Raw genomic sequence first — 25,088 nt, 5'->3', positions numbered from 1 at the left:
CATGCCCAATCCTCTGACCACAGGCCTGTCCAAGCTGCCAAGTCCTTGAGGGGCCGAGGGAAGCTTGTGGGGAGGGGCGCTGGAAAAGATGCTCCGTTTTCACCCGCTGCCCTTTGTGCAGACATGCCCGCCTCTGCAGCGGGCATAGATGGGGCGCCACACACCCTGATGAGAAAGAGTCTGCCCCCCACGCAGGAGACCTGGCTCCAGCCCCGACCCCTGGGTCGGGAAGACCCCCCTGGAGGAGGGCACGGCAGCCCCCTGCAGTATTCCTGCTAGAGAACTCCACGGACAGAGGCAACAGTCCATCGGGTCACAAAGGGTTGGACACCACTGAGCACTAACCCTTCCCCTCTCTACACCCTCCAGCTTCCCTACCCCAGCACCCGGGAACTACACCCAGCTCCCGGGGCAGCTTCCGAAGGAAGGGGACTCGTCCTGCAGCGGCCCAGAGCTGCCCAGCTCCTTTACCACGGGACACAGCTACAGGCGGTCTCGGCCTCTCTACAGGCACCTAAGTGACCAGGGTGGCGTTTGTTATGGTCAGCGGTGGCAGCAACGGAGGCACTTGCGGCGAGCACAGATGGCGGGCTGGCCTCAAGGCACAGCCTGCTTTTTAAGTTGGAATCTCTTCATGTGGCCCTCACGAGGGTGGTGCTCTTGTGTGCTGCACGGAGGCGCAGGAAAACATCACTGAAGTTCTTTTCTGTGAAAACATACCTGAATGCATGTGCCAAACTATCTTACAGTAAATATTTTAAAAGAAAAAAATTAATCACATTTCCTAACTTCATTTTTTTTTATTTATTGTTATTCCAAAGCAGATATGCTATGATAGATATTTTTAAAAAATACAATTATCTATCCTCAAAACCCTGGTTATGCAGGAGACTAGAAATCTCTTGTCAGAAGACTTTTTATCAACCAGTAAAGTATAAAGATCAACTTGTACTCCACTCCACCAAAAGTTCAAGTGAAATTGTCTTTACAAAACCTTATTTTTCAAGGAATGTTTTGCAAAGAAGCAGCTTTTATAATTAGGAAGTAAATAAAAATAATACATCAATGTCTTGTGTTTGCCTGATAATAAACTGAGAAGACTCACAAAATGGATTACTGATAGATTTTTTTTTTCTTTAACCAAAATAAAAGTAGGCTTTAGATTCACCTGGTAAGGCCTTACTTAAACAGGCTGTGCACCAATACAATTCACTGAACTATGCTTTCTATACAATTAGGAATTAAACAAACCCCTTGCAGAGACTGACCTGAGATGACATTTAATGCTAAAACCAAAATAAATAACCTAGCAAGAACAAAATTTTTAAAATTTCAATAATTTCAACTTTGGAGATATTTGTTCACCAAAATTAATCAACATTTCTAAAATATTTTAATACAAAATTATAAAAGAAAAGTGCATTAAAAGCAGAACCTTTAAAACTCTGGCACAATTACAGTTATTCTGAATATACGGACTCCAGCCAGGTACACACACTGACATTCAAGAAAAACCTCAGGATACAGAAGTCCAGTATCACAAGTCAAATAAGGCTTTTTTTTTTTTTTTTTCTTTAAAAAAATATACAATACACAAAGCAGTTTGAAAAAAAAAAGTAATATTATTTAAGTTTTCAGACTTAAATATTTTCACATAACAAAAGTTTTTATATCACCATCAATACTACTTATATACATATGCCAAAAGTGTGAGCAACAAAAAGTCAACAGATGCCCCTTCAAAAAGTAACAGCGAAACGTCTCTCCTCAGGAACCTGCAATGAGCTCCTCTCTTAACACACAAAGTCCATACACTGTTTATAATAAAATTGCTCTCTTCTGAAACCAGTGAGGCAATGAGAAAAAATAAAGGCAATTATTCTTAGGAAAAACAAACACAAAAAAAGCAACCCCAGCTTTATGTCACAATGACGAGGATGTCCATTTCTTTATTAACAAAATGAATGCAATACTGATCTGAAGTGCTCGTTGGAGGTAAAAATGCTGCCGCTCTCTCTGTAACAGGGATAGTGCTTATTTACAAAATATACTGTTCAGCCACACAGAGGCCCATATATCTGCATATGTACATACGTATTTATATATAGAACATATAAATAATTTCCAAGGAGAGAGTCACGTGGAGTAAGAAGTTTCTGTCTTTGGAATGCCGTGGGATCGACGCGCACTCTGCCCCAGCGAGGGCGGGATTTGGTTGGTTTGGGGCATGTTCAACGTGGCACCATTGATGATACTAAAGGATTCCCTGAAATAAAAAGTACACCTGCTTATGGACGAAGAGAACACCGCGGGGCTTGGACATGTTCCTATCCTCTGGGTCGCTGGGGCGCACGGGGCGGCAGCGTCTCCGCTCCCGGGAGCCGGCGCCGCGGTCTGCAGTCTGCGGTGCAGCTTGTGCTTTCTGCTGACCCAGCCGTGGGCCCGGCGGGGACTCGGGCGCGTGCGACCGCCTCCAGCAGGGACGGCCGAGTCCTCGCTTGTGGGTCAGGCTGACTCTGTCGTCACGTTCACGCCCCAGGTGCTGCCTTCTCCTGACTGACGGGTAGCTCTCTGTCCTGGAGAGAAGTGGTCCAGCCATCTCTCAAGGTCCCAGTATACTAACATACGGTAGGCTAAAAAAAAAAAAGAGTCCATTTCTACTAATCTCAAAACACACACAGAAAAAAATGGAAAAAACTTCCCTGTGTGTCATAGCATTTCCTTTGAACTTCATGCACCTAGCTTATGTTGGTTTCATGAGCTATGTTTTTTGTCATGGGAAGCATGAAGGAATAGAGAACCCTCTGCCTTCCCCCACACTGACACCTGTCTTACTGATCACACCATGATGACAGGAAGATCCGGCGGATGGCTAGCTGGCTGCACTGGCCACGGGGAGGGTGAGACTGCTGACGTGGACCTGAGTTTAGTGGTCTGCAGAGACATGAAAACGCCGTGCCTTCCACCTCGCCCAGCTCCTTCCTGGAAGTCGCTGAAAGTCAGTGATCTTTAGACCATTTTGTAGCTAAAAAAACTATTGCGGTGACATTTGTAACACTTGAGGCTTCAAAACAGAAATCCCAAGTGCTCTGTTCTCCTCCACACTTGACTCCAGGACATCCTCGGGGCGGCGCCCGTCAGAACACGTTGGCCAGGGCCTGCCACTCACTCGCAGGCTCTGGGACCACCTCGTCCAGGTGCAGCGCGTGGCTCAGCGCCTCCGCTCCATGGTCCTGCTGGCCCACGGGCTCCGGCACCGCCCCTGCCATGGGGACAATGAGAGAGCCTCAGACATGCAGCAGCGTGAGATGACGCGCATATAAACAAGGACAACACAGAAAGAATCGTTTGAGCTGCAGGTTTCATGGCTCTGACAATTACTGCTACTTGAACATGGAAGCACACAGCCCTTGTGTGCTACACTCGCACACTCGATGTATCGTAAAGGCGATGCTGACGTGACACTGCTGAGTCGTTACTACTACCACTGACAAGACTTGTCTAACAGTAACGCAGGAAGCACTAGCGTGCAGGCATCAGGATGGATTTTCTCCTCCTCCAAAGGGGCCCAGCATGAAGGGTTCTGTCCTGTGGCTCCCAGAGACCCGGGGGTATTCACCCCTGCACTCAGGTCTGACTGCATGCCTGGCCACAGCGCCTGAACCTGAGACACAGGCTGCAGTCCAGCCCCTCCCGGCACAGCTCCCACCAGCGACTGGCCACCACACCCGTCTCCTGGGGCTTCCAGGCACTCTGAGATGATGTGGGACGAGGCGGACGGTGGGACACAGCAGGGCCCCACTGAGATGCCCCCTCTCTGCCAGCACCGACATCGGCAAGTCACCATGGGAACAAGGTTGCCTGTCTGCGGGACCACAGGACACAGACTTGGCTGACCCTGACCCCACAGCGGCTCCCCAGCCTTTGGGACACAGTGTCCAGGCCACCGCCGCGAGGAAGGGGCCTCCTGCCGCCTGCGGTGGCTGCAGGCCGCCTCACCTGCATAGCTATGGGCCCGCTTCATGTGCAGCTTCATGTTGCTCTTCTGCGTGAAGCCCATGACGCAGTAGTCACACTTGTACGGCCGCTCCCCCGTGTGCTTCTTCATATGTACCTGCAGCGCGCTCTTCTGGTTGAAGGCCTTCTCGCAGAGCGTGCAGTGGAATGGCCGCTCCCCTGCGGACAGACGATGCGGTCAGCACCCCGAGGGCCGGCTGCAAGGAGTGTATACACACACACACACACGAGCTCCCAGGGACACACACACACACAAGCTCCCAGGGACACACACACACACACACACACACGAGCTCCCAGGAAGGGATGCAAGTTCTACAGGATCCTAGTGACGTCCCCCTGATGCATTACTCAGGTGGCTAACCCAGGGTCTAGCAAGGCTGCTCTGCAGGGAGACACAGAAAACAAAGCTATGCAAAGTCCCGAAGTATCCAGATATAAACAAACATGGTTCAAACAACATGCTTCCAAAAGAAAAGCTGAACGTCAAGGACATGGGAATACCAAATCCACTTGATTAAAGTATGGTTTATACAGTATCTTTTAAACGTGACAAATGGAAGAAAAAGCTGCCAAGAATGACCTCTGCAGGGAGCCTACCCTGGGTGAGCATATGTCCCGGTGAGAATCTATCCAGGTGAGGACCTGCCCAGGAGAGCATCTGCCCAGGTGAGCACTACCCGGTGAGGACCTGCCCAGGAGAGCACTGTCCCAGTGAGCACGGCCCAGGTGAGCACCACCCTGGGGAGCACTGTCTAGGTGAGCACCGCCCAAGGGAGGAGCACCGCCCAAGGGAGTACCACCCTGGTGAGCACCATCCAGGTGAGCACCTGCCCAGGAGAGCACTGTCCCAGTGAGCGCCGGCCTGGTGAGCACCGTCCAGGTGAGCACATGCCCAGGAGAGCACCACCCTGGTGAGCACTGACCAGGTGAGCACTGGCCCAGGTGAGCACCACCCTGGTAAGCACCTGCCCAGGAGAGCACCACCCCGGTGAGCACCCTCTGGGGAGCATCATCTAGGGGAGCACCTGCCCAGGAGGGCACCACCCTGGTGAGCACAGCCCAGGGGAGCACCACCCAGGAGAGCACCTGCTGCACAGCCACTGTGGTCCTGGCTGCTCCGCCTCCTCTGCTGTCACTCACACACTTCCCAGCCCCAGGACCGAGTCCTTGCTTGTCCAGAGTGTGCACAAGCCTTCCCTCGGCCTAGAAAGTTCTTTCCCACATGCCCTGCATGGCTGCCTCTCATCCCCACAAGGCCCCCCAGGTCAGGTGCCAGCACCCCAAGGCTGCTCTGGAGGCAATGGGTCGCTATCCTCTAGGTGGCCCTCCTCAGCAATGACGAGGGAGGTCTCAGGATTGCTCTCAATGGCAGGCAGAGTCCTAGAAACAGCCCCAGGGTCTCTGCCCTCATCCCTGGAGTGGGACCGTGACATCACACCCAAGGAAAAGAACAGCCACAGGTGAACTGAGGGCCCTGTCAGATGAGCAGGGTGATGAAAAGGGAGATGACCCTGCAGGCAGCTCTCCTCGCAGTGCTGGCAGAAGCAGGGCACTCCCCGCAGACAGAGGCAGAGCTGAGGAGAGGCCCTGGACTGAGGACAGGCACCCCCGTGGGCAGGGGAGCGGCCCCAGCGACAGTCACGAGGTGCCTGCGAAGGTGTGCAAACCCTGCCCATGCGTGCATGCTCTTATACAAGGCAATCGTTTCCAGCCCCGAGTCAAGGTTTTAAAAAGATGCACTATGGAGCAACGGTGGTCTGTCACTCGAGCTCGTGGCTGGCACCCAGTGGGCTCCAGGATCTGTGCTGACAAGCAAGGGCATCTCCGAGGACATGCAGCCCGTAGAGGCTGCCAGGCACCTGCTGATGACACAGGAGGCCCGGGTGCCAGCCAGGGGCACCAGGGAGGAGGAGCCCTCTGAGGGTGAGTCGGAGGTAGCTGCTGAAGGGGCACCAGGGCTGGGAGAACCGTGAGAAGGCTGGGTGCCAGACAGAGGTGGGCAGGAGGACCCGAGACCTGCACGTGCAAACAGCAACAGCCTCTATCTGGGGAAGTCAGCTGCATGGTAAACTGATGAAAAATCAGGAGAAGACCTGAGCGAGTGGGCTGTGCTTCATGAACTAGGTGCTGTGTCACAAACGAACATTCGCATGTTGCCTGTGACCGTTCCACCACGAGCAGTGGGCAGCAGGACTTCTCACCCGGGGCCCTCCCCGGGTTACCTGTGTGGATGCGGCTATGGCGCTCCAGCTGGCTGGGCTTGGCAAAGGCCTTCTCACACGTGTCACACTTGAACACCCGTGGCTTTTGAGAGCTTAAGGAAGGACCGGCCTGATGCGTCTGCATGTGCTCCTGGGGAAGACACACACACACACACACACACACACACACACACACATATGAAGGACACTGACGATCATAACAGAGCCTTACAGACCTGAAATGGGACAGGAAAACCAGCGCGGAAAGGCTGGTCGGCGGGAGCAGGACCCCAGGTTCACCTCCGGTCAAGACCCCACAGAGCAGAGTTGGGGGTGGTGGGTGCTGGGACGTGGCCCGCCAGGGAGACCCAAGCCCCCTGAGCTTGGGGCCTCATCCTGGCCTCCCTCCCTGTCAGCCACCGTGACAGGTTTTAGAGGGCTGGCTGGGTACTTCGCAGGATGTTCCTCAACTGACATGTGTCTGACGTTTTCCTCACAGTTAGACCAGGGCTGTGGGCTGGGGGGACAGGGGGCAGTGCCACTGCCATCCCGTAACGCCACGCGTCCACTGCTGCACCGACTCTGAGGGAGCGGTCAGCGTTCGCCAGGCTTCTCAGCGAAAGGCGGTCTGTCTGTAACACACCACCCCAGAATGGTCATGGGAGAGAGCTACGCCTCAGAAACATCAATGTGTATGATTTCAAGTACCTTCAATTTTCTTTAACCATTTTTATTCTTTTGTTTCTTTAAAAGTATTACTTCTCTATCAGGCTGTAATTTCTGGACTCTGCTATGGGTGTAGAGCTAAGCACTCCCATCCCTCTGACAGGCCTGAGTATTTCATTAGGAAAGCGGGGCTGCAGGTGTCGCATGACCTGACCAAGAGCACAGACATTCTGAGCTACAGCCTCAGAGGGTCATGGGAGAACCCCAACCTCACCAACCTCCTGGCCGTGGCCTCTGCAAGGAGAGCTGCTTGGATGGTCAGTGTTTCATTTTTAAAAACGAACGTGGAGTTCTGTTTTTCAAAGCATATTAATACTGGGCTTTCCCATCTCAGAAAACATGGTAGAAACAGAGGTGAGACGTGTAACCAGCTGCAGGCCTGGAGAACAGAAGCTGGTGTGCTGCCGGAGTGACTCCTCGGCAGGCCCTGAGAAAGGCGGCCTGGGCCCTGTGTGCACTTCGGTGTCTGCAGGGCCCGATGCTCCAGTGACTGGGCACAGAGGAGGGGCCCCGGCCCGGATGTCGCGGGCGGCCGGACACACGTGCCCTGGGCTGTGCCCCTCCAGGTGTCCTTGAAGCCACGCCCCAGTACCCATTCCGTCTCCCACTCTCCTCTACTGCGTGCATGCCCCAGTGGATCCACCCGTCCCCGCAGGCGGGAGGGCACTGGCGGGGCTCCCAGGGCCGGCAGGTGCACACACCCTGCCCCACCCGAAGCGCGGCACGGACGCCTCTGTGCTCTCCCGGCGGGGCTGTACCTTGAGGTGCGTGGCGCGCTTGAAGGCCTTCCTGCACACGGGGCACACGTGGATGCGCTCACGCCCGTGGGCTGCCTTGCTGTGCTGCAGCAGCAGGCCGGCCGAGCCGAAGCTGCAGCCACACTCCAGGCACGCGTGCAGCCGGGCCTCCTTCTCAGGCGCTCCACCCGGGGCCAGGCTGGCGGAGACGTCCGTCACCTGCAACGGGGCAGAATCCCAACCGAACCGCTGAGACCCGGCTCCCAGACAACACCTGACAGCCGCCGCAGGCTTCTGCCAACTGCTCTCACTAATCTGGGCTGTGGTTTTTTTTTTAAAAAAAAGGATGAAAAAATCAATCAAATAGTTCTGACGATGCAAGGACGTCACACGCCATGCGAAAACGATTGGCCTGTGACTCCTGTGTCAGGTGGGCATGCGTCTACACAGGAGCGTCTGTGTGAGCGAAGAAAAAAAACGACAGACACACCTGTGCTCAGCTCCCCGCACAAAATGCATTTCTCGTCTTTTTCAAAAGGTTGAAAACCACCGGGAATAAATGACACTCAAGGCTATTCTGTTACTGCAGGAAACAACCCACCTGATTAAACAAATGACATTTAAGGCAGGACACCCATTAAAAGCCCTGGAGGCCCACGCACACTTGTTTATCAACACTTACAGTAACTAAAACGTACAGGACATGTTTCTGACTCAAACATTCCTCTCACGGATGGGAGCACTCAGTACCTGTCGCCTTTACTGTAACCGCAAGGACAACAGAGCTTCCGAGTCCTGAGACCTGTGAGTGCATCCCTGAACTTGAGAGTGCTCTTGTGTTAACAGCGACACAAACCAAAATCCAGCCAAATGGGCTCTGGTTACTGAGGCCAGATGGGGAGAAATTCCCATCGCTGATTACATCTAATTTCTATTTGAAAGAAGTCCTAGTCTCACCGAAAGACCAAAAACTAATTTCCTTAAAATCCATTTGCTAAAACTGCTTAATAAAATTTAATTCTTCAGAAATAAAAAAATTTCAGAGCTTTATTATTGGTATTTTACTTTTCTGAAAAGTTTTAGGGGTTTTTAGACTCTTTATATTTAGAACTATCATTTACTAAGAGTTTTGTCCACCCCCTCCAAAAAACACATTTTAAGAAAAGAGACTAGTCAGATGACAAACAGGTCTCGTACACACACGTGAAAATGCCTATGAAAAGGCATAACAAGATATGAAAGAAACAGCAAAGGTATCACAGGAAATCCAACAAAGAGAACTAAATGCAAGAGAATGACCACAAGTAATCTGCTCCTGCTGCTGCTAGGTCGCTTCAGTCGTGGCCGACTCTGTGCGACCCCACAGACGGCAGCCCACTAGGCTCCCCCGTCCCTGGGATTCTCCAGACAAGAATTCTGGAGTGGGTTGTCATTTCCTTCTCCAATGCATGAATGTGAAAAGTCAAAGTGAAGTTGCTCAGTCGTGTCCGACTCTTAGCGACCTCATGGACTGCAGCCTACCAGGCTCTTCTGTCCATGGGATTTTCCAGGCAAGAGTACTGGAGTGGGGTGCCACTGCCTTCTCCACATGCAATCTGATCAGTGGGCAAATCAAGGAGACACTGGTAAACTGAAAACCAGGTCTCACAGCTTTGGTTCCATCTCCTTCTGACCCGGAATCATGGCGCGAAGGAGACCCCGCATCCACCCTGGGTCCCTGCGCTTGGCGCCTGCTCATGCTTGGCAGACATGTGGCCCCAGGCGCACGGAGCCCCGGCCAGCGGCTCTCCCCATCCTCAGCAGACACGTGGCCCCAGGCACACGGAGCCCTGGCCGCGGCTCTCCCCATCCACAGCAGACATGTGGCCCCAGGCGCACCAAGCCCCGGCCGGCGGCTCTCCCCAGAACCCTCCAAGGCCGCCCCTTCTGAAGCGAGGTGCTTTGAAAACCTTGAGACACTTCAGACGACACGTGTGCTGTACCTGGTAGGTGATCTCCTCACAGGCGGACGACGGCTGTGCGGGGGGGCTCACCAGGATGACCTGGGGTGAGCCCGTGCCCCCCGGGCCCGAGAGAGAAGGGTCCGTGAGTAAGGCTGGGAACTGCTGACCCTGTGGAGAGGATTACTGCTTTAGCAGCTGTGACGTGACCCCACCCAGCTGTCACTAAACACGGTGATATCTGGTGGGTGCTGTGCGCTGGTTTCATAAGATGCTGACACTGGGGGAACTGGGTTAAGGGAGGGTCCATGGGATCTGTGCTATTTCTTTTAATTGACTGCAAATCCACAATTATCTCAAAAAAAAAAAAAAAAAAGGCTTAATAAAAACAAACAAACAAAACCCCAGGGCTTCCCTGGCAGTCCGGTGGTTCAGACTCTGCACTTCCACTGTAGTGGGCTGGGGTTCGATCCCTGGTCAGGGAAATAAGATCCGGCATGCTGCACAGCTCAGTCAAAAAAAAAGCAACAAGAACAACAATAAAAAGTCCTGAATACAATGTCATTTACTAGCTTATTACCGGTATCTCAATGGCTAATTTAAGTAACCTTAATGCAAATGCCCTGATTCAAAAGTCAACTGCCTAATGCAATAAATGTTGACAATTAGCGATACTCACAAAAGTGGTGACCTGCATCCACTAAGAGGGCGTCACCTGAAAGTCACTTACTTTGGGTTTGTATTCTTACTTGCAGACTATTTCTTTCTTCGTTGTATTTTGATTACACTGATGTGGAAATCACACTAGTTCTCACTCCCCAAGTGCACATGCATTCTGTAAGGGCCTGAGCAGAGCAGGGTCTCCTCAACTGCTCAGGGGTCCGGGTGGCTGAGCAATCTCGTGGGCCAGGACGAAGCCCCTCGCCTTTCAGTGCCCTGAGTCCCCTCGGGAGGGCCAGACTTGCTGGCGGGGACCTCACAGAGCAAAGGGCGTGTGTCAGGCCAAGCTTGCTGTGTGGACAGACCCAGGAGCAGGCCGAGGTGGCGTCACTGGTCTGGATGGGAAGGAACCAAGTCCCCCCCGAGGTCAGAAAGCCCACGCAGCCGAGGGGGATGCCTGGACTGCGTCTCCCCAGCGCAGAGCCTGGAGGCGGAGGCGGGGCTCAGACAGGAGCGGGGTGACCCTCTGCCCTGCCGTCCGCCCGCGGCAGCCTCCGCGCAACAGGCTGACTGCACGTGAGGGCCAGAGGCACAGCCCCTGTCGGAACTCCACACGGCTGTCTCACAACCACGCCTCGCCAGAGCTAATCACCACTTCTCAGGATTTTCCCAACGGGGCTCTGGAAGGCTTGTCAGCATCTTAACCTTCAATCCAGCACACCTACTGCAGGGGTTCATCTAAGAACCTAAGTGGCAAGGAATACTGGAATTCCCACACCACTGACATCATCCGGGTGCCTGGGAGCCCCCTCAGTGCCCCGGTACAGGGCGAGGGGCCTGGAAGCCCCCTCGGAGCCCCCGTCTACAGGGTGAGGGGCCTGGAAGCCCCCTCGGAGCCCCCATCTACAGGGCTAGAAGCTGCATGTGCACTAAAACGTCTGCACAGCTAAAATCACGGATGCGAACATAGTCACAGTAAAATTAACAAGGGGGGAAGAGTTTACACTACACGATACATACATGAGCTTGTTTCTGTAAAAGTCAGAAAATGTGCATCCGTATGTGTGTGTAGAAAGGTCCAGAAGCATGTACACACTCACACGTTCACTGTAGTTCCATCGGGGGAGGGGGGTGGATTACTTATGCTTTTTTGCATTGTCTGGATTGTCTTATATTTCCCATTTGGCATCAAAAAATTACTTTTTAAATTTAATCGCAAAACCACCGGCTGCGTTTTGCACAGATTCCCTCAGAAAGAAGGCGTCTCCTGGGAGGACCCCGCCAGCAGGGCGCGGCACCCACCTGAGAGGCGATGTTGAGCGTGACGGTGTCCAGCCCCCCGGACAGCAAGCCCTGGGTGTCTGCCAGGGTCAGCGTGACGCTGGCCTCTGCCCCCACCGCGGACGAGGACATGACCAGGCTCTGCGCAGAGACAGCAGACGGCGACAGCGGCGTTGTGGGAGGCAGGCTTCCAGCTGTGGCGTTAAGTTCTACAAGAGAGGCGAAGCGAGCAGATGAGTGGAGAAGCTGGTGAGTGCACGGGCGTTGGCTCGGGAAGACGGCTCTCACGCAGGAAGGAGTCGGTCACGGTCAGCATCTACAGCCCTAGGCTCACGAGACTGAACCATCAAGACCACCTCCTCTCAGATTCCGACGCTACCGCAAGGCCTTCGTGAATACCTACGTATCTCTGAACACAGACTCTGCCCCTCCAGCGTCACACACAGGAACAAGCAGGGAAAAGAAGAGCGGAAAGGTGACCCCACGGTCCCACCCCTGTGGCCAACGCAGAAGGGAACTCAGACAAGAACTTCCAGGGTCCCATCCTCACCAGGACCCTGAGCGATGACCCGCTCTGGAGCGGATGTCTGGCGATTCCGCTCACATTCACAACCCCACCGTCCTGCACGCCTGCCTAGCCTGAGACATGGGCGCTCCAAACGCCCTCGCAGCACCCCCTGAGCACTGACATCCTGCGCGGCACTCCAGCTCCCTCTGCAGCCAACGATACGAGAAAGGAGGACACTGGGACAGGCGGGGCAGAGACAGGCCTTCTCTCCACACAACAGAGACTCATGCACCCGCTGGCAAACGAGACGGCTCAGCGTGGGGTCAGCGCCCAGATCCTGGGGGCTCCAACCAAGACAACGTGTGAGCGTGACACACATGCACATGCGCGTGTACACACACACAGGCCATCCTTCCACCGGTCTGACAGTGACTCGACGCCCACTGGCTGCAGCCACGGTGCCAGGGCCCTGGACTGGCCCTCCCACAGAGTGCCACACGCCGCTGCCTGGGGATGCCTGAGCATGGACACCACGTGGCCGCGGGGCCTGGCTGACCCCGGGCCTGCTCCGAGGCACAGCAGGGGCCAGGCTACTTACTTGTGGCTGGCGTCCTCCACAGATCCACACTCCCGGACTCGCACACTGTGCTGCGCAGACCTGGAACCTTCAAAAGCAGTACAACCATTAGGAGGCTGCGTGTGTCCGCTCTGAAGCACCACGCGGCTCCCGAAAACCTCGCCTTCCCCCCCACCCGCGCGCAGCCCCCTCCAGGACGGACGCGAGTGTGGATCTGCGGAGGGGCAGCACCCTGCAGCCGCCGTGCCCTCCACACGCCTGGATGCTCACACACGGCGTGCAGAGGTGAGTCTAACGGGAGGGCGAGGTGGACAGGGACCGCAGCCCCTGGCCAGGTCCAGCCAGCGGAGCGGGGGCTCCACTGGCATCACTCAGGAGAGACCCCTGGGTGAGAGAAGCAAGAGCAAACCGCTCACGGCAGGGCTCACCCCGGGGCAGACAGCTGGGATACCAAACATCACCGTGACTCCCGAGACAAAGCCAAAACCACAAGATACGCCCGCCCTTCTGCTGACTGTCAGAGCAGGCGAAGGACCCAGGACATGCAGCCCAGGAGAGCACAGACAGCGGAAGCAGCGTCACTAACCTCGGGGCACCCTGACCCCGGGCCCAGAGAGGACACCGAACAACTGCAAGGAGGGCTGGAGTCCACACATCAACCAGACAGTGCGGCGAGTGAACCCTGAGTAACACTCGAGAGATTTCCCACAAGAAGCATGATCCTGGCTCAAGCACAGCGAGCCTCCATATGGCTGAAAAGAGCCCGGCTCAGGGGTAAAGAATCCACCTGCAATGCAGGAGACACGGGTTCCATCCCTGGGTGGGGAAGATCCCCTGGAGGAGGAAATGGCAACCCACTCTGGTACACTGGCCTGGAGAATTCCATGGACAGACGAGCCTGGTGGGCTACGGTCCATGGGGTCACAAAGAGTCAGACATGTACTTAAGTCAGACTGTACTTAAGTCTAGGAGAAACAGGGGCTAAAATTAAAATAACCTCACAAACAACTAGTAAACAAAAAAACAATCTCTTCTCTCACTGAAAGAAGAACTCAATTTCTTCACCAAAATTATCTTAAAAATGGACTAATGGAAGAACAAAAAGGTAATACCCATTTAAGATAAATTCCTTAAAAAGGTGTGCTAAATTCAGGCCTCTATCAGGAACGACTTTCTGCCTCCCAAAGGGTACTGACAACATATTCTGACTGTTCTGTAGGAAAACTGTTCGCCAGGGGTGTAACCTGGAACTGACTCAGAAACAGCCTGCAAAGCCTGGCACAGCGCGGAACCAGCACCCGAGCTTCACCTGGACGCGACACCGACTCACAGCCGCGTGAGACCGTGTGTGACCCACTAAACGGCAGTGGCAGCCGCCTCCCCACCGAGCCGCAAGGAGCCCGCGCTGCTGCGGAAGCCGACCAGCCCGACCGTGCCCCATTCACAGGGAGGGTGGAGACCAACGCCCGCCGCGTCACCTTCCTCCCGCGGTGACGACGGGCCTGCAGCGTAACTGTCACAGGGTCACCCTGAGGGTCTGCGTTCTGGTGCTCATCCTGCAAGAGGCATGTTTAACCTCCAAGTCATTTCCATTTCAGCTCTTATTCGTGTGGCCTGAAGCTCGGTCCGGGCATGAACGACTTGAAGGTAAATGTTGCCCATTAGGACACAGTCTCTTGACAATAAGGTACAGACAAGATCGGCTTACAAGCTCTAGTGGAATGTGCAAACCTTGCTAAAAACATCTGCTTGGCACCACGGATTGAATGGTTCAACATCTGAGGAATCTCTGCCTACAGTCAGGATTCTTCAAAGATGCCAAAAGTGTTTAAGTTAATACTGCAATTGAGTGCTTATGTGAAATTAATCCTGTATTTATAACTGATACAAATGTTTAATTATGAACACATCTTTTATTTTATAATATCATTAGACTCCTGAAAAAAAATTTTTCTTTAAATAAGGTACCAAATTAAGCTAAAGGGGCATCGAAAAGAAGGAGAGAGAAAACCTCTCAGGTGGCTCTACAACAGTTAGTCTAAACAAAAGAAAAACTAAATCAGAAGAAAGGGGCATGCTTGCCGTCTCTACAGAAACATCCGAGTGTGGGTCCTGGGCCCGCACACCGCAGGCCGCTGTCCTGGCACGCAGAGCTTCGGCCAGTCCCACGCAGGCCGCGCTCAATTCGAGACGCCTGAGGGCTGACCAACAGCACAGAGGCCTGAAAAGGCGCTGGCGCCAGGGCAGAGCCCTCAGCAGAGGCTTCCCCGACCCCCTGCTCCACGTTGATCGGAACATCACCAGCTTGAAGGAACTGCTCTCTCAGCGAATGCCGGGATCACCAAGCCAAGCAAGACGCCACTCCCTTTAAATGGAAGCATCCAAGACTCTCCTTGTCTTTCCACTGACTGGCCCGAGACTCATTAAAGACACCAAGCAGAGCCCCCAAGGAGAAGGACGGTCCCACCAGAGCCCCCGAGGGAATGGATGGTCCCACCAGAGCCCCCGAGGGGACGAACGGTCCCATCAGCTACAGCAGGCTGCTCCTCAGGGAAGCAGGAGGCGGAGACGGCCCGACCCCAAATGTTCTGGGACAGAGACCGCCACCAGGGCGTGACAGCAGGCACTCGGGCGAACAGGAGACACCGAGCCGCCTGTCACTTCACGTGCCGCACTCCACGGGGTGGGACAGATGTCAGAGCCCAGGAGGTGGTGAGAGCGGGTCCTTCACAGCCAGACACAAATCACGACCGTCAGGAAGCATCCACAGAAACAAGCACGCCATGTAACTTTAGCAGCATATGACATACTGCAGACATCTTACCCACCACAGACGAAATCAGAACTGAAAACTCCCCTTAACTGAAAACAAAAAAGTTTCTTATTTCAAAATTAATAGGTGAAAGAATGCAGTTCTATGACACAACTCTCTTAGCTCCCCAAAATTAAACAACAAACTGATGAAGGAGGGACAGAGTCGAGACAGGAAAACAGAGAGCAGAGGTGGAAACGACCGTCAAAAGCCCGGGTTGTGGACCCACCCCGGTCCAGCGACATGAGATGCTGATGAGGCTGTCAGGCACCCCTTCAGCCGAGGGGAGCATGGGCAGGAGGCCCCCTGGGGTCCTGAGTGGACCCTGACCACACGCAGCCCTCGGCTCACCGCCCGCCCCAGCACACAAGGCCAGCCAGCAGCACAGACAGCTCCCGCAACCTCCCTGGCCGGGGACACGCCTCCCCTCGGGACGCCACCCAGATCGGGTTGGCCCAGTGACCCCGTGACCTGCGCTCAGGGCGGCCTTCTCTCCCGCGTGGCACTACGGCTGTCACCCTGCACTGCCACGTGGACTCTGTGGTCAATACCGGCGCTCTGCCAGTTTCTAGGATCCAAAACGTAGGGGCCCGCGGCCACCTCGCCCGGCGTCCCCACTCAGAGGGGCCTTCAGCATGCGGCATACATCGCACTCTGGGGGGACGGACCGCCACCAGGTAAAAAGGCACTCCAAGCGAGCAGGAAAACAAGTCTGGCTCTGGGTACTGAGAAGAGCCACACATATCTAAAGATGAAGCTTTACCCTCAAAAAGAAATAAAAAATACAGGGTTGTCAAACAAGAGGGCTGAGGAAGGAATGGAAGCTCTGTCAGGTCCAGAAAACAGGGCGTCACCTATGAGGCGGGGCATAGTGGCACTGAAGCTCTGGCACTTTTATTTTGATGGCGCTCATTTACTTTTACTTTTTATTAAAGTCGATACTTCAAAACCTTAGAAAGATGCTTTCTTTTATGAATAATTCTACACTCTATCCTATACTCAGGAAAATGTGGCACAGGGCTCACCCCGCAGAGCACAGAGCAGGGAGTCCGAGAGCCTTTCAGAGCCTGGGTGTGATGGGGCCATCAGGGCCAGCTTGCACACACACAATGCCTTGCACACTTGCCCAGGACCATTTACCTTTACTCTGCAGAAGGCAGGAACAACCCTGAAAGGTCAGTAATACTCGAGAGAGTTCTGGGTCCCAGAACTACACAGGAGCCTCTAATCGTCAGGAATTACACCAAACGCACGAGAACAGGCGGCTGACACAGCTGTCACCTGGAAAGACAGGTGGCCCTTTCCCCTGACGACGCACACAGCCCTTCAACTGACACATTAGGAAGCCTTTCGGTCGTTCACTGCATACCTGAAGAGTTTAATGTTGCGCTCTGCGAGAGCAGCTGATCATTGCTTATTGTCAAGGTGGCACCTGTGGATTGATTATTGATTGTAGGTGCTGACAGTCTTATGCTTCCGTTTAGTTCACTACTTCCATTAGAACTGTGTTGAATAAGATCTTGACCTAAACAGAAATTAACATTGTGATATCTGAAAGTAACATGTTAACTTACACACTGCTAAGTGTGCTAAACATACAACAACACCCCTCTAAAAATGTAAGCTGTCTCATTTTTAACATTTATACAAAAAAATGAAAACAAGACTGTGAAAGTCATTGCCCTAAATGCAAGTATCTGTCCACATGCTTTAATCTGTGAAGTTTCTAAGTAACTCTTAAGAGCTCTACTTTAATTCCTCCCTGTTTAGGCACTTATGGCTACATGCTTTGTTGAATACAACTTAAACCGAATTGGAACTATTTCCCACCATGCCGGACGACCAGCTGCAGCCTCAGGGGCCTGATGGAGGGACAGGAGGGCAGCGTGGCCACAGCGGCTCTGCTGTGGGAGGCTCTCTGCCCCGCAGTGCCCTGGACATGCAGGAGACTCAGGCTTCCACCAGCCTCGTTAGTTTCACAGTCTCATAACATGATCAAGCAGTACGCAAACAGAGGAACAGGAACATCAAAAACCTGTTGCCTTTTCAGTGAAAACCAGGCTGAATGCTTTGCAAAGACCTGGCAAAGAGAAGCTGCTTTAAAAAAAGCTATTGTCGAGCCAGGGGGAAGCAAGACAAATATTCGAACTGCTGCTACTGCTGCTGCTAAGTCGCTTCAGTCGTGTCCGACTCTGTGCGACCCCATAGACGGCAGTCCACCCGGCTCCCCTGTCCCTGGGATCCTCCAGGCAAGAACACTGGAGTGGGTTGACATTTCCTTCTCCAATGCATGAAAGTGAAAAGTGAAAGTGAAGTCGCTCAGTCGTGCCCGACTCTTAGCGACCCCATGGACTGCAGCCTACCAGGCTCCTCCGCCCATGGGATTTTCCAGGCAAGAGCACTGGAGTGGGGTGCCATCGCCTTCTCCAAATGTACGAAACTGGAGGGCAAAAAGACAAACGGGTGCTGCACCTGGCTCTACCAGCGCCGGCAGCCCCACGCCACCCTGGGGCGCAAGCCTGCAAGTGCGGCTGAGCAACGGTGGAGCTGTGGGCGAGGCGGAAAACGCAGCTCCATCAGCAGAGCAGACCGAGCTCAGAGACCTTCAGGGAAAGGCTCAAAACCACGTGGCACCACTCTTCTCTCTGCTCAGCAAGGCTCTCTGTGAATAAAGGAACTAGAGCCACCAGGTAGGAGTGCTCTTACTGCTAAGACAGCTGGAGAGGCCGACCACAGTCCTCACCTTCACCCAATGTCTACTTCTCTTCTTATGAATTGCTGAAAGGTCTACACAACTTAACTGAAGTAATATTTGTATTCTAGCATTCACAAGCATGTATAATTCCATATACTCATGGAAAAAAAGAACATTCTACAAATAACTGAAAATCTCTGTAAGTGGCCACAAATTAAAAGCTCTTCCAGACTCCTCAGAATGGACTAAGAAACTGCTGGCTTAGGAGTCCTCAGAGCCCGTGCTCAACACATACAATAATGAGGAGACAGGAAATAAATCTTAGGCCTTTAAAGTTTGGGCAAACTTTACCAGTTTCATCAACTAATAAAGATTTCTCCTATAATAAACCTTTTAAGCTAATTAAGAAAAAATTAGTTATATTCATCTAATACATTAAAAAGCAATTAAATAACTGAATGATCAATATAGGAAAACATAGGAGAAACAGATGCACAATCCACAAACAAAAAAAACACATTTTCTGAACCATAAGCAAGAATCCCACATTTTGTGCTTTTTGTATAGGACTAGCAAAACACCTCTAAAACTGAGATTACTCAAAAAAGTTTATCTGATCAACAAAATAGCTTTCTTAAAGTAACTCATCTGTTTCCAAGAGTAAAATTCAAATATACATATACACACACAAACACACACACACACACATATATATATATACACCCAGAAGGTTGCTGGATTAGATAAAATTCAAAGTTAATTTTTGCTGCATGTTAGAACCTAAAAATCAGTGCTTGTCACTAAAGAGCTCCATCTAGGAACAGTTCCTCCAATTTCTCTCACAAATTGAAAGGAATAGACACGTCTTAAAAGAGAAAGCTTTTGGTTTCCTTCTCAGTAACTGCGCTATGCCAATAATGGTTTCTGCAGAAGCCTCATGGAACAGAGGGGACACTCTGCGGACCTCTCTCGGGGCTGTACCCAGGGTCCAGCCGCCACACCCCCAGCACTGTCAGGGAAATCACGGTGCTTCCTGCCATCACACCGGATCTCCAGGGAGGCTATTATGATTTCCCAGCAAGATGTTTCTTTTTTTTTTTTTTAATACTTTTTTTAAAAGCTCACAAGGTTGTTTCTATGAGACTTAAATGAGTTAATATTTGTGAAAGTTACTAGAATGGGACCTGGTGCACAGTAAGGGTCCAAGAAGTTGTTGCTAAATTTAAGAACTGCTCAGTTAACACAGAGTTCATGGCTAAGAAGTATGTGGACAAAGCACACCTGTAAACTGCGCTCCAAGCTAACTCGGACGAGACGAGGGGGCGGGCTGACGGCGAGCATCACAGGCCTGGTGACCGACACGGAGGCTCGGCGGGCCGGCCCAGGGGCCTGCGCTGCCAAAGGGTGTTTTCTACCCACTTACCTATTTTTCTATCGTTATTTTCTACATGATCCGAGAAGAATTCTGAAAGGTAAGGAGAGTGGGTATCTGTAATGCTCTGGGGTACCAAAAGTATACACTTAAACCAATTACACTCCTTCAGCTCAAAGGAGCACAATAAGCATTTATGAAGTACGGTTTTCTGCTCTTGACTAAACGAAAAATACGTGACCAAACTAACTGGCTCAAACTAGAAGTGCCGTGGGGAACCACCACGTTTAATTCCTGCCATCAGATATGAACTGCAGGAACATTTTCACTAAATGGAGTTTCCCAGATAAATTACAAACACTTCCTCAAGCACTGGATTTACGCAAAGCTCAGTCTCACAGGAAAAAAATAAAACAAAAAAAACCCAGATAAGATTTACTTAAACTGCAGGTGAACAGATTTTAAAAAGCTGAAGACTCACCAGAGATGGTCAGGGTGATCTCCTGTGGCGGCCCCGAGGCTGCGGCAGCAGCGGGCCCGGCAGCCTGGGCCAACGCCTGGCTCAGGCTCGAGTTGTTGATGGTCAGGGTGATCTCGTGGGGGCCGCCAGAGGTGGAGACCAGGCCTTGTGAGGTCATCACCTGAGAGAGGTCTTGCGTCCCTGGTCACCGTTATAAAACAGAACAAAGCTGGGCTTAAAAAATAATAATCCTCTCCTTTCTCCTATTAAAACTTTAGTGAAACTAAGACTTTAAGATTCAAAACACAGTATCAGTCATCTCTAGGTCCTTCATCTAAAATGATAAAAAAAAAAAAGAGAGAGAGCAAACTCTTATGTTGAAACAGGAACCCAGTTCTATGAATGCAATCTCTGTGCGTGTATTGGTTAAACATCATTTATCCTTAAAAAAAAGCTTACTGCATTCTTAGGACACGTGATGCACTTGTTAAGCTTCACACAGAGAAGAAAACATCTTAGGATCAAGTGCATGACTGTGAGCAGCAAGCCAGAGCCCAGCTGCCATGACCGCCGGGCATCAGCTCTCACCGCTGCTGCTGGTGGCCAGCACCGAGTCCTGCTCCGAAAGTGGGCCTATGGTCAGGTTGGCAGATGTCACCGTGGGCTGCAGGGACAGGCCTGGGATGGGCTGGATGACCACACTGGCCGGGACCGTGCTCTCCGGTGTCTGCAGGGAGCTGCCCTGCGGGGCCAGGCCGGGCTCCGCTGTCAGCTGCTGAGCAAGCAGGTTGCCCTGCTGTAGGGTCTGCTGCAGGACACTCGGGTCAATCTGAAAGCACAGAGGGCCTTGTAATGGAAAAGTCACGTGGAGTGTGACTCCTACTCGGGAAGTGCAGAGACGCCAAGCAGGTGTCTTACCTGCAGAGTGATGTTATTGACAGTGGAGGCATCGATCCCGGAGATCTGGACATTGGGCCCCACCAAGTTAGCTGCCAGCTGCAGCTGTATGCCGTCCAGGGTGGCCAAGCTCCCGTCCGTCAAAGACACTGTCCAGTCACCACCAGCTGCAAGAGGCAACATGGGTGACTGGGAGCCAGAAACCTTCTTAAACAGAAAGACTCAATGCTATACAAGGATTTCCCAATATGTTTTACACACATATCAGTACGATCCAGTTAACAAACACTAGTATTTACTTTATATCATACATATATAAATACATGATGGCAAAGATGGAGGGCAGGAGGAGAAGGGGGTGACAGAGGATGAGATGGTTGGATGGCATCACTCAATGGACCTGAGTTTGAGTAAACTCTGGGAGATAGTGAAGGATGGGGAGGCCTGGAGTACTGCAGTCCGTGGGGTCCCAAAGAGTCAGACACGACTGAACGACTGAACACCACCACCACCATGTGTCCGACTTAACTGTCACAAAACAAACCCTGTGAAATAGGTAACATCCATTTTTAACACATCAGGAAACTAGGCTCAGAGAGATCACCCTGATTAAGCCCATGATAGAAAACTATGCTATTATTTTACTGGGCTTTAATTGTGCCATGGGTCATTAGACAGAAAAACAGCCACTCTAAGACGTCTAATAAATATGAACATTTGCTTCACTCTTTGTAAGTACACAAAAGATAATGTTTATTTCATATTATTAGTAAATATTACCTGACTAAAATGTAATGCTTTTCAAACACTATTGTGACCCAAGAGCAATTCAACATTTGCAGTGTATTAAAAATAAGGCTTAAGGGGAGTAATAAATTATGTTTGCTAAGTTTTGAGAATACTAAGAAACAAACAGGTTTAAGCCCAACAGAGCAAAGAGCTGAAGGGTAAAATGCAGAAAGGATGGTAGAGAGAATGGGAAACGGAAAGACAGCACGTCTGAAGGATGGAATTCCATCTTCCCACTGCCTCCTGGGAAAATCTCAGGGAGGGCAGCGTCGGAGCTGGCTGGGTAGACACAGAGCATCAGTCGCCCTGCAGCCTCTCCCCGCGCCCCCAGCACACGTGGCCCACCTGACACGGAGGCCGGCAGGACGGCCTGGCCCAGCAGGCCCGGCTGCAGCAGACTCTGGTCCAGCTGCCCGGTCAGCACCGGGCTATTCATGATGAACACGCCGGGGTCGGCGGACGGTGCGGGGGCTGCGTTCACGGGCTGTGGGCCCTCGGCCGCCGCCCGGGGCGCGGGCTTCCGGGCCTTCTTGGGGTCTGGCTTGTAATGGAACTGCATGTGTGTCTTCCTCCGCCCTGACGTGCGGAAGCGCAGCTCGCAGTGCGGGCACTTGAAGGGTTTCGCACCCGTGTGCAGGCGCATGTGCACCTTCAGGCTGCCCTTGGTGGAGAAGGCGTTGCTGCACACATGGCAGCTGAAGAGCTTCTGGCCTGGGGGATGAGCCCAGAGTCAGCCGGGCAGAGGACTCGCCCCGGCCTCCTTCCCCCCTCCCCTGCCCCTCCAGCCTTGGACCCATGTGCTGCGTCCACCTTCCCCACCCCCTCAACCCCCGTGGCTCACAGGACCCCAGGACATGTGGCTGAAAACTTAAAAGTGAGTCAAGGTCACTGTTTAGGACCTGAGTTTGGAGTTCCGTCTTTCACAATACAGAGGCACACTGCACCGTGCATTAGGGTCTCTGCTCCCCGATTTTAGGAAGGGTGAGTTTGCCTATCACCGTGGTCTTCTCAGCCTGAACCAGACCACGAGGTAATCTTTCTAACTAACACAGGTATTTAAGTCTGAGTGATGGCCGGTAACTCCACACTGGAGACCCAGATCTTTCCTTCAGTGTTAGATCAGGAATCTCAATTCTTTTACATTCATTTCTTCATTCATTCATTCCTGATTTTTAAGCTTTCTATAATCTTGACAAGGCTGTGTTCAAAATGCACAGGAACAAGTGTAAGATGCTGTCGGGAGGCACGAAGTACCGTGCGGGTGTCTGCTCCTACCTGTGTGAGTCTTCACGTGGCAGTCTAGGGTGGACTTCACTGTGAAGCTCTTCCCACATTCCTCACATCTATATGGCTTTTCTCCAGTGTGGATTCGAACATGCCTAGCCAGGAAGCATTTGCAATTAGATGTTACAAATAACCTAATGCTTTTAAATTTATAGCTATCAATATGGCTTCCCTGGTGGCTCAGTGATAAAGAATCTGCTGGCAATGCAGGAGACGAGAGTTCAATCCCTGGGTTGGGAGGATACCCTGGAGAAGGGAATGGCAACCCAGTCCAGTATTCTTGCCTGAAGAATTCCATGGACAGAGGAGCCTGGCGGGCTACAGTCCAAAGACTGGGTCGCAAAGAGTGGGACACAACTGATCAACTAAACACCAACAGTGTACTAAATTAATTCAGCAAAATAAAAATTTTCATAAAAAACAAAAATTTTTAGCTTTACTCTATACAAAAAATACCACCAACAAAAAAGTAACTGCAAGACCAATGATAACAGGCCTGATTTTCTTAAAAACCAAAGAGCTCTTACAGATCAGCAGTAAGACAACAAATATCACAGGAGAAACATAGGCAATGGACAGGCAGCTTAGAAAAGAAACAGATGCATCCAAAGGCCACATGAAAAGGTATTTCCCCAGACTCAGAATCAAAGGGAGCCAGTTACGAAGACAAGATGCCGCTGTCCCGCCTGCCTGATGGCCCACTGTTGGCAGGTGGCCGGGGGGCGGCATCCAGGGACTGGGGCCAGAAACAGCACCGGCCTCAGGCCTGTGACAGCGGGCATCAGCCCTGACCCCGCACCCACACAGGTGCCCGCAGAGAAGAGGGCAGTGGGGCTCAGCGCCGAGAACCAGACGTTCACCAGCCGGGCGCTGGCGGCTGCTGGCCGCGCTCAGAAGGCACTGCCAATCCAGCAGCGCCTCAGGACCCCCAGCCCTCCCGCCCCACACAAGGTCCTGTGTGAAAAGGCCAGGACACCTGCTGGGGCTCCTGGAGCAGCCAGCTCCATCTCCCCCACGCTCAACCCCGAAGGCGCCCCCTCCCGTCACCCTCTGCGCTCCCTGTTAGCTCCACCTCCTTAAGCCAGCTCCATCGCCCCTACCCTCAACCCCCTTAAGCCAGCTCCATCGCCCCTACCCTCAACCCCGAAGGCGCTCCCTCCCGTCACCCTCTGCGCTCGTTAGCTCCACCTCCTTAAGCAGAGGCGGGTGTCCGCCATGCTGTCTGTGAGGCACTTTCCAAGGTTGGGAGCACTGCACAGTGGCCTTCCTCCTGGGAGCCCCCGCCCCAGCCGTCTCCCCTGAGCCGCGAGACCTCAATCACCGCCCCGCCACGGGGCCCTGCCCCTGGGCTGTGGGCAGGTGGCACCTGCGGCCGCCAACTCCGGGCCTGACGTCCTCGGTAACTCTTATTTCACTGCCACCACAGTCACACAGAAAACACCGTAGAGAAGAACCTACAGAGCAAGCGCACTTCGGACTAATGCGCTGGAGAAGCTTGAGGGGGACCTCTAACATGCCCCAGCCCGGAACGCAGATGGAGAAAGCAGGGCGCCCCTCGGGGCACTGGGTTCAGACGGCGCAGCGCGGGGAGCAAGGGGGCCCGGCACAGCCCCCCACCCCCCAGAGCCACTGCCCGCCGCACCTGACCAGGTCACTGGGCTTCTTGAAGCTCTTGGGGCAGTAGGAGCAGCAATTGGCATGCTTGGGCTCGGCCTCCAGCTCGGCCTGCCGGTCCTTCATCTCGCTGATGCGGTCCTTCTCGGCGGCCGACTGCACCAGCACCTGCTCCGAGACTGTGGCGCTCTCCTGCGGCGGGATCTTGGCCAGCTGCGCCGTCTCCTCCTCGGTGAAGGTGATGACCTCGGGACGCGCCTTCCGGGATGTGCTTCTTTCGGAGCCGTCCTCCTCCTCCTCCAGACCCATCTCTAAACGACACACAGGACAAAGGACCAGCTCCTAAGGGACACTGAGTCACAGCAGAACCACCAAAAATGAACATGTACCTTAAACGTAGAAGGTTAGAGTCTGCAGCTGAGTGAAGCTATCTGTGGGATGGAAAAGGGTTTCTTCCCACCACTGCCTATGGACAAGGGGGCCGCGGTCCCTGGTAAAGGAGCAGCATGGAGAAG

The 25,088-nt window shown here is 52.9% G+C and overlaps 1 protein-coding gene across 8 annotated transcripts in view; it reads right to left on the bottom strand.

Moving 5' to 3' along the window:
• Positions 1–780: 780 nt before the first annotated feature.
• ZNF236 (zinc finger protein 236) overlaps positions 781–25,088 on the bottom strand; it is a 69,071-nt gene continuing 44,763 nt past the window's right edge. For 4 of the 8 annotated variants that reach the window (XM_044934749.2, XM_045164083.1, XM_045164085.1 and 1 more), the window contains 14 exons: positions 24,602–24,884; positions 22,951–23,054; positions 22,021–22,386; positions 20,908–21,053; positions 20,578–20,818; positions 20,011–20,190; positions 19,581–19,622; positions 16,832–16,987; positions 11,587–11,774; positions 9,667–9,795; positions 7,706–7,903; positions 6,243–6,372; positions 4,000–4,176; positions 781–2,633 (listed from right to left, as the gene is read on the bottom strand). In XM_044934749.2, the coding sequence (XP_044790684.2) occupies positions 2,506–2,633; positions 4,000–4,176; positions 6,243–6,372; positions 7,706–7,903; positions 9,667–9,795; positions 11,587–11,774; positions 16,832–16,987; positions 19,581–19,622; positions 20,011–20,190; positions 20,578–20,818; positions 20,908–21,053; positions 22,021–22,386; positions 22,951–23,054; positions 24,602–24,884 (2,468 nt within the window). In that variant the 3' untranslated portion in view covers positions 781–2,505. Of the gene's footprint in view, positions 3,263–3,999; positions 4,177–6,242; positions 6,373–7,705; positions 7,904–9,666; positions 9,796–11,586; positions 11,775–12,671; positions 12,739–16,831; positions 16,988–19,580; positions 19,623–20,010; positions 20,191–20,577; positions 20,819–20,907; positions 21,054–22,020; positions 22,387–22,950; positions 23,055–24,601; positions 24,885–25,088 lie in introns of those variants that run through there. The other 4 variants (XM_025273609.3, XM_045164084.1, XM_045164087.1 and 1 more) reach the window with 4 other exon arrangements.

This window comes from Bubalus bubalis, chromosome 22, assembly GCF_019923935.1.
Source record: "Bubalus bubalis isolate 160015118507 breed Murrah chromosome 22, NDDB_SH_1, whole genome shotgun sequence".
Taxonomy (NCBI): domain Eukaryota; kingdom Metazoa; phylum Chordata; class Mammalia; order Artiodactyla; family Bovidae; genus Bubalus; species Bubalus bubalis.
This window is presented reverse-complemented; position numbering and strand designations above follow the sequence as displayed.